Source organism: Geotrypetes seraphini, chromosome 7 (assembly GCF_902459505.1).
Source record: "Geotrypetes seraphini chromosome 7, aGeoSer1.1, whole genome shotgun sequence".
NCBI lineage: Eukaryota > Metazoa > Chordata > Amphibia > Gymnophiona > Dermophiidae > Geotrypetes > Geotrypetes seraphini.
In genome coordinates, this window is record NC_047090.1 from 193,192,361 (window position 1) to 193,205,771 (window position 13,411).

A 13,411-nucleotide genomic window follows, 5' to 3' on the forward strand; every position below is an offset into this window, starting at 1 on the left:
CTGAATTCTTCAGAAACAAAATCTCAACAGCCAGAAATACTTTCACCGGACCCCAAGCCATCTTGACGAAATCTCACTACCACCCATAGAAAAAAAGGCCTACGCAGCAGAAAGAAACTGGTCAGACTTCCCAAACTTACAGTGGCCCGACCTAGAAAGACTCTACAACAAATACAGTCATGCAGCCTGCAACCTCAACTACTGCCCCCCATATCTGTAAAAGCAGCCAGCATTAAATTCCACACCCACCTCATGCAGTGGATCAATTACATGCTAACAGAGGGCCAATTTCCACAAGACCTATCTGAAATCATCATAACCCCTATCCTGAAAGACCCAAAGGGAGCTACAGAGCCATCCAGTTATAGACCTATAGCCTCCATACTGCTTTACGTCAAGCTAATGGAAGGCTTCGTAGGAAAACTTCTCACTGAATACTTAGAAAACCACAACATACTCCACCCCTCACAATCAAGCTTCAGAGGCAACTACAGCACAGAAACACTACTAGTCTTCCTCTTAGACACAGGCAACCAAGTAAAGGCAACCTAAGTAAAGGCAAAAAAATGCTACTCATACAACTCAATCTCACAGCGGCATTTGACCTAGTAGATCACAACATCCTACTACAAACACTGGAGGCAATAGGAATCACAGGCAGAGTCTACAATTGGTTTGAAGGATTCCTCTGCTCAAGAAAATACAGAGTTAAAGCAAACAAGGAACAGTCGGAATCCTGGAACAACCCCTGCGGAGTCCCCCAAGGCTCCCCACTATCTCCAACCCTGTTCAACCTTTACATAACCACACTTGTCACACGCTTAGATGAAATAGGCATAACTTCATACAGCTATGCAGATGATATCACCATCCTCCTGCCTTTCGACCAAACCAACCCCAACACAACTAACAAACTACACGCTGCACTAGAAACAGTGTCAAAATGGATGAGAGACTACAAATGAAAGCTGAATCAAGACAAAACCAATTTCTTACTTCTAGAAAAAAACAAAACCCCAACCATAACAAACCTAGAAATAGATTCCATTACATACCCCATACAACCCAACCTAAAACTTCTGGGAATAATGATAGACAAAGGCTGCACCACGCAACTTCAAATCAGCAAAACGATCCAGAAGGCATACGCAACCTAAGGTAAATCCGAAAATACTTCAACAATGAACAATTCAAACTCTTGGTACAAGCGCTAATCCTAGGACTCCTGGACTACTGTAACATCCTATATCTATCATATCCAACCAACATGCTAAAACAATTACAAACAGTCCAAAATACAGCTCTTAGACTCATTTACTTGCTGAAAAATTATGACCACATTACCACTGCCTTCCAAGATTCATACTGGCTCCCAATACAAGCATGCATACAATACAAATTCTATTGCACCCTATTCAAAGCCCTAAATGGAAACGGACCAAGCTATCTGAGCAACCGCCTGAACAGGAAAAACACATCCAGACTAAGGAGAACTCATTCACACTTTTCCCATCTCCCAATCAAAAGGTATACAAAGCAAAAAAATATAAGAACATAAGCAGTGCCTCTGCCGGGTCAGACCATAGGTCCATCCTGCCCGGCAGTCCGCTCCCGCAGCGGCCCAAACAGGTCACGACCTGTCTGAATCACCAGAAGGGGCTCCCTTGCCACCTTGGTTTCTCATTGAAGTCCTATCTTCCCATCGTAGTCCTAACCCTCCGGTCTTGCACATGCACGACCTGTTGAGTTTCTATACTTATTACCTGGTTAGCTTTCTATACTTGTGTTACATCCCAGCTCCTCCCTCAGTATCCCACGATCCCTTTATCCCTCAGGAATCCATCCAATCCCTGTTTGAATCCCTGTACTGTACTCTGCCTGATCACTTCCTCCGGTAGCGCATTCCAAGTGTCCACGACCCTTTGGGTGAAAAAAAACTTCCTTGCATTTGTTTTGAACCTATCTCCCTTCAGTTTCTCCGAATGCCCCCTTGTACTTGTTGTCCCCTTCAGTCTGAAGAATCTGTCCCTATCCACCCTCTCTATGCCCCTCATGATCTTGAAGGTCTCTATCATATCTCCCCTGAGCCTCCTTTTTTCCAGAGAGAAGAGCCCCAGCCTATCCAACCTCTCGGCGTATGGGCAATGTTCCAGCCCTTTTACCAGTTTCGTTGCTCTCCTTTGGACTCTCTCAAGTACCGCCATGTCCTTCTTGAGGTGTGGCGACCAATACTGAACGCAGTATTCCAGATGTGGACGCACCATCGCTCGATACAATGGCATGATGACTTCCCGCGTCCTGGTTGTTATGCCCCTCTTTATGATGCCCAGCATCCTGTTGGCTTTTTTCGAGGCTGCTGCGCACTGTGCAGATGGCTTCAGTGATGCATCCACCAGCACACCCAAGTCTCTCTCAACGGACTATTAGCCACCAGAGCAGCGAAACTAGACTGCCACTTCTCCAATCTGCTGACTATAACGCCCAACTACAAAACATTCAGGAAAGAACTTAAAACCTTTTCTATTCAAGAAATTTATCATATGATCTAACTCAGTGTTTTTCAACCTTTTTTGGGCAAAGGCACACTTGTTTCATGAAAAAAATCACGAGGCACACCACCATTAGAAAATGTTAAAAAATTTAACTCTGTGCCTATATTGACTATATATAAAGTAATTCTCTTGAATAGGAATCAAATAAACACAAAGAAAGTATTTTATAATGCTGCCACCGCCAACAACACCGTTGGCGGCGGTGGCACTCAAGTGGCTAAAGAGCCGCAGTTTGCCAGCCTAGGGACAACACTGGTGGCCAGCTGTGCACCCCCTTGGGATGTAAACCCGGGGTGGGGCAGACCGCCCCCCACCCACCCTGGTATGCCACTATCTGTACCTCACTCCCTCCCTATGACCAAAAATTCTCCTTTCTTCTATTCCCCGTGTACACAACCATCTCTTTCTCTCCCTTCCTCTCTCCAAAGTCCATGCCTTCTGTGTCCAAACACTCATTCCCTCCCTTCCTCTCTCCCAAGTCCATTTCTTCTGTGTCCAAAAACGCATTCCCTCCCCCACCTCAGCATCTCTTTCCCTCCCTTCCTCTCTCCCAAGTCCATTTCTTCTGTGTCCAAAAACGCATTCCCTCCCCCACCTCAGCCTCTCTTTCCCTCCCTTCCTCTCTCCCAAGTCCATTTCTTCTGTGTCCAAAAACGCATTCCCTCCCCCACCTCAGCATCTCTTTCCCTCCCTTCCTCTCTCCAAAGTCCATGCCTTCTGTGTCCAAACACTCATTCCCTCTCCCACCTCAGCATCTCTTTCCCTCCCTTCCTCTCTCCCAAGTCCATTTCTTCTGTGTCCAAAAACGCATTCCCTCCCCCACCTCAGCATCTCTTTCCCTCCCTTCCTCTCTCCCAAGTCCATTTTTTCTGTGTCCAAAAACGCATTCCCTCCTCCACCTCAGCATCTCTTTCCCTCCCTTCCTCTCTCCAAAGTCCATGCCTTCTGTGTCCAAACACTCATTCCCTCTCCCACCTCAGCATCTCTTTCCCTCCCTTCCTCTCTCCCAAGTCCATGCCTTCTGTGTCCAAAAACCCATTCCCTCCCCCACCTCAGCATCTCTTTCCCTCCCTTCCTCTCTCCCAAGTTCATGCCTTGTGTCCAAAACGCACTCCCTCCCCCCTTTTGTGTTCCGTGTTTGCCTCCCAGCCCATCTTTGCAACTTTCTCAGCAAAACGAAGCTCAAGCCGCAAGGCTTGTCTTCTGCTTCCTGTCTGCCCTGCCGCGCACAAATAGCCGAACGGAAGTATTCTCCGACGTCAGCGCTGACGTCGGAGGGCAGGCTTTGCTTAAGCCCTCCCTCCGACGTCAGTGCTGACATCGGGGAACGCTTGCGATCGGCTATATGTTAGCTGCAGGGCAGGCAGGAACAGAAGACGAGACTCGCGGCTCGAGATGTATTGAACTCCGTGGGTCCCCCGTCCAGCTCTCTCCTGTCCACGTGGGGCGGACCGCCCCTCTCCCTAGACTGGTGGTACTGCCCTGATGGCGGCCCTGACCGTACGGCACACCAGGCAACATCTCGCAGCACACTAGTGTGCCGCGGAACAGCGGTTGAAAAACACTGATCTAACTAAACCTGATCGACCCTCCACAAATCTCGATGCATACTATATCTATTAACCATGTATTCTCCTTGGAAATGCCCAGGCCAACTCTTGTTGTAAACCGCCTAGCTCTGAAAGGTATTGGCGGGATAGAAGACACCAATGTCATGTAATGTAATGTCAGTCCAAGACCATATCCAATTAATTAACAGATGAAGAGACTGTACATTTACAGCAATGTTACATACATGACAGTGATGAGGCATTTAAGATAAAGGAGTAACAAAACAGGACCTTTAGTTAAACTAGGCGATCAGTTTTGTTAGGCCATTTAGTTAGCTTAACAAGATCGGAGGGGTCGGAGAGTCCGGAGGCATATCAAAGGTCAATGTAGGGAGCAAGGAAGAAAGGGAGGGGAGAAGTCAGAGGAATTTGTCAAAGAGATAGGTTTTGATTGACTTATCTCTTTGACAAATTCCTCTAACTGCTCCCCTCCCTTTCTTCCTTGCTCCCTATATTGACCTTCGATAAGCCTCCGGACTCTCCGACCCCTCCAATCTTGTTAAGCTAACTAAATGGCCTAACAAAACTGATCGCCTAGTTTAACTAAAGGTCCTGTTTTGTTACTCCTTTATCTTAAATGCCTCATCACTGCCATGTATGTAACATCGCTGTAAATGTACAGTCTCTTCATCTGTTAACCGCATTGAACTTCCATGGTATTGTAGTATACAAGAATAAAGTTATTATTATTAATAATTTGAAATCATTTGCAGCTGCATCTCCAGTGCAGCTTCTGCTGCTGCCTTTACTTAAGCCACTATTTCATAGACCCAAGTGGAGCCAGTGGAAAGCATATTTGGGCTAGGTGGGTCCACCATCTTACTCTCTGGCAGTTTGTAGTGCTCCTTCTCTTTACGGACTCCTTTAGATACCATTCAACAGAATATTCCCCAGCCAAATGCACAAAAGGCGAGATTTCACTATTCTACCCTTCTACTAAGGTAAGTAAAAATAAAAAAATTGTACAGTTGGAGAGGGTAGGCTTGTGAGTTTGAACGCTTACATCACATGACTCTGTTATACATGTTTAAACCAGTGCACAAACTTTGATGCTTTATGAAGCATTTCATCGATGTACCTTTCATTCTCATGGATGCTTTTCAGTCTTTCCACCTCCTTTCTCAGTTCCTTTACTTCTTTCATGAGGGATTCAAGCTGAAGACAGCTTGCACATGGAACCACTTTCTCTGCTTTAATAACATTTTCTGTCTGCACAGAGACAGAAGCTCTGACCTGGCAAACAACTTTGATGACACAATGTTTCCCAACCATAATGTAGTTGCAGAAGTGCTTGCACATGATGGAGGAAAAAATAGGGAAGAAAACACAGAAAAAATCCTACCAAAGCAATGCTCTGTTCCTAATTGGCTGAAGAGCCTTTAAATCAAAAAATCATTCTTGGAATGGGTGGGAGCTAAGGTGGGTGGGTGGGAATTAAACCTAAATAAAGACTTTCCTTAACTGCTAGGTGTGCCCTAATCTGATCTAATCTTTTGCTCTGAAATGCAACCTAAATTACTAATGCAGATAAAACCACTTTTTATATAAAACCCTAATAGAGACTCTAAAGGCTACACCATTGCCTAAATTGACTTTGCTGTAAAAGCAGAGTACTGAGCTAAAAAATAAAAGAGAAGGACAATGAAATAACCTACTGAAACCCAAGTTTACCTTTTCCCAAGTTTGAATGCCAGCAGGTAAGATATTCCAAAATGGAGCGTTTCGTCCCCTTAACAGATCCTCACTCAGCACCTCGTCAGGATACATACAGACTTTTCCCTGGATGTGTGGAGAGCATTTAGATCTGCATCATGACATTAATGATAGGAATTTTGCCAGTTGGTATATATTTATTAACCAGCAATTTAATTTTAAATGTTTCAAGAAAGACCTAAAGACCTATTTATTTCTAGAATTGTTACTAATGATATTGTCCCCTGAGGAAGGCGACGTAGTCGCTGAAACTTGGATCCTAGTTGGGACTTTGGTTTTGGTTTTATATATTTTAATTGGTTTTCTTCAAATAAAAGACTTGTATCCATCAGTGGGTTGTGACATTTCCAGAGCCTCTTATGTTCTTTAATTTTTATCGCCATAATTACTTATGTAAACCACTGTGAACTTCATGGAGGTATTAGAATGAATGAATAATAAATGTGGAATATGTTCCGGCGTTATCACCTAGTTGTGTTCTGTTCTGTTCTGATGTTAGGTATGGAATGTGACTTACAAGGTTATGGACTGGGGATGAGCACAATTAAATTGAGGTCCTATATCTTGCAGGCACCATTTGCTGTGATCATGACAAGATAATTTTATTTCTCTCTGTCAAGTACCCTCTGATTGTAAGCTCTATGGGTCTGAGACTCAGTATAACCCAATTTCCTTACTCTCTTGTATGTGCTGGAAGAAAAATTCATAGATTTATACATATGAAGTATAAAAGGATAAATTTACCATACATTATAACTTTAGTTTTTATTTTGAAGCTGAATTCAGAATTGGTATATGTTTTGCTGACACTGATTCCACAGACCAGAAATAGCTAAGAAGAAAAAAAAAAATTAAATTGAATCAGGTTGGGCAGACTGGATGGACCATTCGGGTCTTTATCCCAGGACAAGCAGGCAGCCTATTCTCACATATAAGTAACGTCATCCATGGAGCCTCGATGTGGACAGCCTCGCAAGCATACTTGCTTGTAGAAAACTTTAGAAGTTTTGAGTCAGCCGCACTGCGCATGCGCGAGTTCCTTCCCACCCAGCACAGGGCAAGTCTCCTCAGTTCTCAGTTTTCCACGGAGCCGAGAAGTCTGTCTTTGACTCTCTGCGTTTAACTTTGTTACTTTGTGCCTTCTCACCGCGGTTTGTGTTTTCTTTCTTCGCAAATCGCTGTGTTATTTTCGTTCTTTTCAGTTAAAAAAAAGAAGACTTATTTCAATCTTTTCTTCAGTGACTGACTAGCGGATCAGACCGCGCGACCACAACCTTCACAGCAGGCTTCGACGTCACAGTGGCTATCTTCCCTCCTATGTCCCGGCCAGTCACGGGCTTCCAGAAGTGTAGCCACTGCCAAGTGTCCGATTTCTCTCACAGACCCACTCTGCTGGTGCCTCCAGTGCCTTGGGCCTGCCCATCATTCAAAGTCGTGTGAGTGCTGTGCTACTCTTCAACCTCGAGCTCTTCAACATCGTTCAGCTTTAGTGGAAGCATTCTTCAGCATGAACTCCTCGGTGACACCCTCGACCTCGAGTGCTACCTTGGTCCTGCCTTCCAGAGAGGGTCCTCCTGCTTCCACCACTCCGACCTCGAGCCTCATCTGGTCATCCTTGTTTGGATCGTCTTTAGCCTTGAGTTCACCTGCTTTATCTTCCCCTGAGCTCCCTTCAGGTCAGATACATCAGCAGAAGGTTCCTGCAGTGGTCCTCCTCCTCCACTGCCACCTTGGAGCCTTTAGCCTTAGCAAGTGGTCCTGTTTCAGACGCGGATCCACCTTTGCAGGCTTCTTTTCAGACTATGTTGGAGCAGCAATTTGTTCAGTTATTGAGAAAATATGGTTCTGCCTCGACAATGCCTCCTGTAATCCAGCCTGGGCAATAGCAATCTCCCGCTAGGTCAAGTCCCTGCTAGTGCCTCGAGCTGAAGCTTCACACTCTATGCAAGGAGCAGAGTCTTTGCGAGTGTCTCGATTGGAACATTCCCACTCTATGCAAGGAGTAGATTCTTTGCGAGTGTCTCATTGGAACCTTCCCACTCTATGCAAGGAGTAGATTCTTTGTGAGTGTCTCGACAGGAATCCGCACAGTCCATACAGGGAGCAGAGTCTTTGGGAGTGCTTCGAGATTTCTCTATCCAAACCACTGAGTTTCGATCTCCAGCTTTGAGCTCTATCCATTCACCAGCAGCGTTGCCTATTTTCCATACATAGGGCGAAGTTTCCTCGATCCTTGAATCATGCCTCCAGGCACCACTCTCGTTGCTGATCGAGACCTTCATCGAGACATCCATTGAAGCGCAGATCTTCTAAAGAGCAACCTTCTTCATCTGGGCCTCATTCCAGACCTTCCAGTTCTTCGATGCCACCAACTCCTCGCTCCAGGTCTCCGCTTCTGGACCATGAGGAATCAGCTGTTTTCATTGCCTCCTCCAATTCTTCATATTCTTTGGATTGTCACTTCTCCAGAGAGGCTTCACGTTCGTTCTCCGTTCGAGCCGCCTCGAGGTCATCAAGCCCTTCTCGAGGCAAGGCCTTGGCGGATCAGCTATCTTTCTCCTCCTTCCTTCGTCAGATGGCTGTTGATCTGGAAATTCAGTTCGATGCTGGTTCTAAATACTCTAAGGAGTGTTTTGAGGTCATGCATCTACCTCAACTTACGCTTCCTCTTAACAAGCTTTTGTCTTAAGCTTTCACACGTTGTCTTGAGACTCCTTATGCTATACTTGCTGTTCCAGAAAAATTGGTCTCGAGGTATAGATCTCTGCATTGCAAAGGGTTTGAGAATTCACAATTATCTCACCAATCCCTCTTTCTGGAGTCCTTTGTGACAAAACCCCATCCTTCAAGGTTTCTACTACAGTTTCTTCTGGAAGGGAGGGTAAGACTATGGACCAGTTTGAACGCCGTATATATCAAATTCCTTATTGACTTCTTCCAAGTTTTCTGAAGAATATGGATTGACATAGCCATTTCAAGTTCCAAGAAGTCACTGCTACTCTGTCAGAACTCAGATTGCATCTTCTCCGGTCATCTTATGATGCCTTTGCGCTGTCAACTAGGGCCACTGCTTTCTCTGTAGCTCTGCGCCACTTGGCCTAGCTTCACACCATTGCCTTGGATCCTAATCTTCAGGACTGTCTGGCTAACATTCCTTATCAGGGCAATGACCTCTTTGATGAATTCATAGAGGCAGCCACTAAGAAGTTGTCAGATCATGAATAATCTTTTGCTTCCATTGTCAGACCAAAGCCAAAGTCAGCTTCTACAAAACCTTCACATCCTTCTCAGGACAATAATCAGGGAAGGATACTCTCTTCTTTTCCCTCAGGTTCCATCAGAGCTTCCTCCAAGAGAGTATCCTTCCGATCCATCTCAGACCGCCCTTCTTCTTCAGGAAGCTAAAGCTCTGCTTTGTCTCCGTGCCATCGAGGAAGTTCCCCTGGAATTCAAAATCAATTTTCCCAAATCCCAACTTCAGCCCTCTCAGAATCTACAGTTCATCGGTGCTGTTCTAGACACTATCCAACTCAGAACATTCCTTCCGCTACAGCGTCTGGAGGCTCTTCTTCAACTCTGTCATGCAGTGTCTTCCCGCTCTTCAATCTCTGCGAGACACATGATGGTACTCCTAGGCCAAATGGCCTCCACAGTACACGTGACTCTTTTTGCCAATCTTCACCTCAGAATTCCTCAGTGGACCCTGGCATCTCAGTGGACACAGGCTTGCGACCCACTCTCTTGACACATTACAGTCACTCCTTCTTTGAGACAGTCTCTCCGCTGGTGGATGCTCTCTTCCCATCTCTCCAGAGGCTTGCTGTTTCAAATGACCCTTATCAGAAGGTCCTCCTCACAACAGACTCCTCGACCTACGCTTGGGGGGCTCATCTTGATGGTCTCCGTACTCAAGGCCACTGGACCAGTACGGATTGTCAGTGTCACATCAATCTGTTGGAACTCAGAGCGATTTTCTATGCTCTCAAAGCTTTTCAACATCTTCTTCACGACCAGGTAGTCCTCATTCAGATGGACAACCAAGTTGCCATGTACTATGTCAACAAACAGGGGAGGACAGGATCTCCCTCCCTTTGTCAAGAAGCTCTGCAGGTTTGGGTGTGAGCAATCCTCCACAAAACCTTCCTGAAAGCTGTCTACATCCAAGGGGCGAAAACTCTTTGGCAGACAAATTGAGTCATCTTCTGCAACCTCACAAATGGACACTCAATTCCTTGCCTCTTCATCACATTTTTTTGCAGTGGGGAACTCTTCAGATAGATCTCTTTGCATCTCCCCACACCCACAAACTGTCTCAGTTCTGCTCCAGGATATATTTTCCTCATTGCCTCGAGGCAGATGCTTTTCTACTGGAATGGATGAATCGCTTCCTGTATGCATTCCTTCCATTTCCTCTCTTTCTCAAGACTTGTCAAGTTGAAGAACGATCATGCCACCATGATTCTGATAGCTCCTCGGTGGCCGAGACAACCAATGCTACCATCAAAAATGAACTAGATTGTCTACGTGAAGCCTCAAGCTTCTTCCTTATCTTCTGTTCTAGATTACCTTTTGCACTTCTCCACCTCTGGCCTCAAGTCTACATCGATCTGAGTCCATCTCAGTGCAATTGTTGCTTTCCACCAGCCTATTGAAAGGAAACCCCTCTCAGCTCATTCGGTGGTTTCCAAATTTATGAAAGGATTTTTCATTGTTAACCCTCCTCTCAAACTGCCACCACTGGTTTGGAATCTCAATGTTGTTCTTGCTCAATTGATGAAACCTCCATTTAAACCAATGTCTATGGCTCATCTGAAGTATCTCACTTGGAAAGTGATGTTTCTTATTGCCCTCACATCTGCTCAAAGAGTTAGTGAGCTGCAAGCTTTAGTTGCTGATCCACCTTTCACTGTGTTCCATCCTGACAAGGTGGTCTTTCGTACTCATCCTGCATTCCTACCTATAGTGGTTTCAGAATTTCATCTCAACCAATCTGCTGTTCTTCCATTGTTTTTTCCAAAGCCTCATTCTCATCTTGGAAAATCAGCTCTTCATACTCTGGATTGTAAACGTGCTTTGGCCTTCTACTTGGAACGCTCCAAATCACACAGAACTGCTCCTCAACTTTTTGTCTCCGATCCAAATAAGTTGGGATATCCAATTTCTAAGCATACTATCTCCAATTGGATGGCTGCTTGTATCTCTTTCTGCTATGCCCAGGCTGGACTACATCTACAGAGTCGAGTCACAGCCCATAAAGTCAGAGCCATGGCAGCTTCAGTAGCTTTCCTTAGAGCTACACCTATTGAGGAAATTTGCAAAGCTGTTACCTGGTCCTTGGTTCATACTTTCACCTCTCTTTCTTGTCTAGATGTTTTCTCCTGATGAGATGGCCATTTTGGCCAGAGGGTATTACAAAATTTATTCTCCTAAGTTGCCAACACTCCCACCATCCCATTCTGGTTAGCTTGGAGGTCACCTTTATGTGAGAATAGGCTGCCTGCTTGTCCTGGGATAATGCACAGTTACTTACCATTACAGATATTATCCAGCGACAGCAGGCAGCTATTCTCACAACCCACCCACCTCACCTGGTTGGCTTCTCTGCTAGCTATCTGAACTGAGGAGACTCGCCCTGCGCTGGGCGGGAAGGCACTCGCGCATTCGCGGTATGGCTGACTCGAAACTTCTAAAGTTTTCTACAAGCAAGTATGCTTGTGAGGCTATCTGCATCGGGGCTCAGTGGATGACGTCACCCATATGTGAGAATAGCTGCCTGCTGTCCCTGGATAACACCTGTTACGGTAAGTAACTGTGCTTTATCTGCTGTTATGTACTATGATACTAGCCCTGGTTATACAGTCAGCTTAATAGCTTTCCCTCTAACTCAGTGGTCTCAAACTAGCGGCCCGGGGGCCACATGCGGCCCGTCGGGCTCTATTTTGAGGCCCTCGGTATGCTTATCATAATCACAAAAGTAAAATAATAGTTTCTTGATCATATGTCTCTTTAGCTATAAATGACAATATTATTATTAAGACTTAGCCAAAAGGAAAGATTTATAAACTATAAAGAGTTTTACCTTATGCAAAATTGTTATTTCTTTAATAAAACATTAACTATTTTTTCTGAGGCCCTCCAAGTACCTACAAATCCAAAATGTGGCCCTGCAAAGGCTTTGAATTTGAGACCACTGCTCTAACTTATGCATTTTATCTTCTTACTATAGAATCCTCTGAACCTGTGTGTGAAGATTGTGCAGGGAAACTGGGCTATTGATTTGGACTCTAGCATCTATTCCCCAGAAATGATTGACATGGTCCGGGCCTGCCTCCAGCAGGTGGGTCTCAGTTGGCTACACTAATCATGTATCATCCAGATGCCAAATGACATGGCTACAGCCTGAGGGAGATACCATACTCTGTCCCACATGCGCACCTCCTCCCCTCTTCACCCATTCTCACATACTATGGAATAGTTCTGTACAAGAAAGATATGTGCTCTCCCATGCAGACAAAATTTGGTTTATTGCAGCTCAGAAGAGGATGCCCATAATTTCATAGATCTCTGGTTTGTGCAGATTTTCTTAAATATTCAGCTTACAGTTTAGTATATGTATGGGAGAGCCTAGAACTACTTATAGCTGAATGATAAGAGTACAGCATGAGGCAACCCCAGGGAGTTTGGGAATGAGGTACATCAGTTTTTGTAGTGCAATATGTTCTTAAGGTTTGTATTTAATGACAGTAAAGAAACTAGGTGGTTTAATTGCTGGCAATAGTTACTTGTTTGTCCCTGTTCAGTTTGGCCTCTTTCCTCATTCCCTTTTGCCTGTGTTTGAGGGAACTTAGTTAAAGTAGTCAGTGCTATGATAGGCTTCTATTGTAATAGGATAAGTTGTGTTGTATTTTCTGACTGTCATTGTCTCCACCTCAGTATTTTGTATTCTGTTTTTATCCCCAGGCAGCATATTCTCATAGATGGGTGATGTCATCCACAGAGCCTGTTACGGACAGTTCAAAAGTGTACTGTCAACTTTAACTTCTTTAGATGTGAGACTGCTTGTACTGTGCATGCGTGAGTGCCTTCCTGCCCAATGTCGGCTCGCAGGACCATCAGTTCTCAGTTTTCTATGGAGCTAAGAAGACATGTGTTGTTGGAGTCTCTCCAATTGGGCTATTTTTTCCCTTTCTTCCCTAGATCATTTTTCTTCATTTCTTTTATTTTCTTTGGTACTAGAGGGGATATGATAGAGACTTACAAAATCATTTAGGGCATAGAGAAAGTGGAGAGGGACAGATTCTTTAATTTTTTGAAAACTACAAGAACGAGAGGGCATTTGGAAAAATTAAAAGGGGACAGATTCAGAACCAGTGCTAGGAAGTTCTTCTTCACCCAAGGGTGGTGGACACCTGGAATGTGCTTCCAGATGGCGTGATAGGACAGGGTACGGTATTGGATTTCAAGAAGGGATTGGACAATTTCCTGAAGGAAAAGGGGATGGAAGGATATAGATAAAGGGTTACTAACAGGTCCTGG

General features: G+C 44.8%; 1 protein-coding gene across 3 annotated transcripts in view; it reads left to right on the top strand.

Annotated features, from left to right (window-relative positions):
• The window catches only part of NEK9 (NIMA related kinase 9), a 335,370-nt gene that overhangs the window by 155,580 nt on the left and 166,379 nt on the right, over positions 1-13,411 (top strand). For all 3 annotated transcript variants that reach the window (XM_033951413.1, XM_033951412.1, XM_033951411.1), the window contains exon 7: positions 12,102-12,212. In XM_033951413.1, coding sequence (XP_033807304.1) covers positions 12,102-12,212 — 111 coding nt within the window. The remainder of the gene's footprint in view (positions 1-12,101; positions 12,213-13,411) is intronic.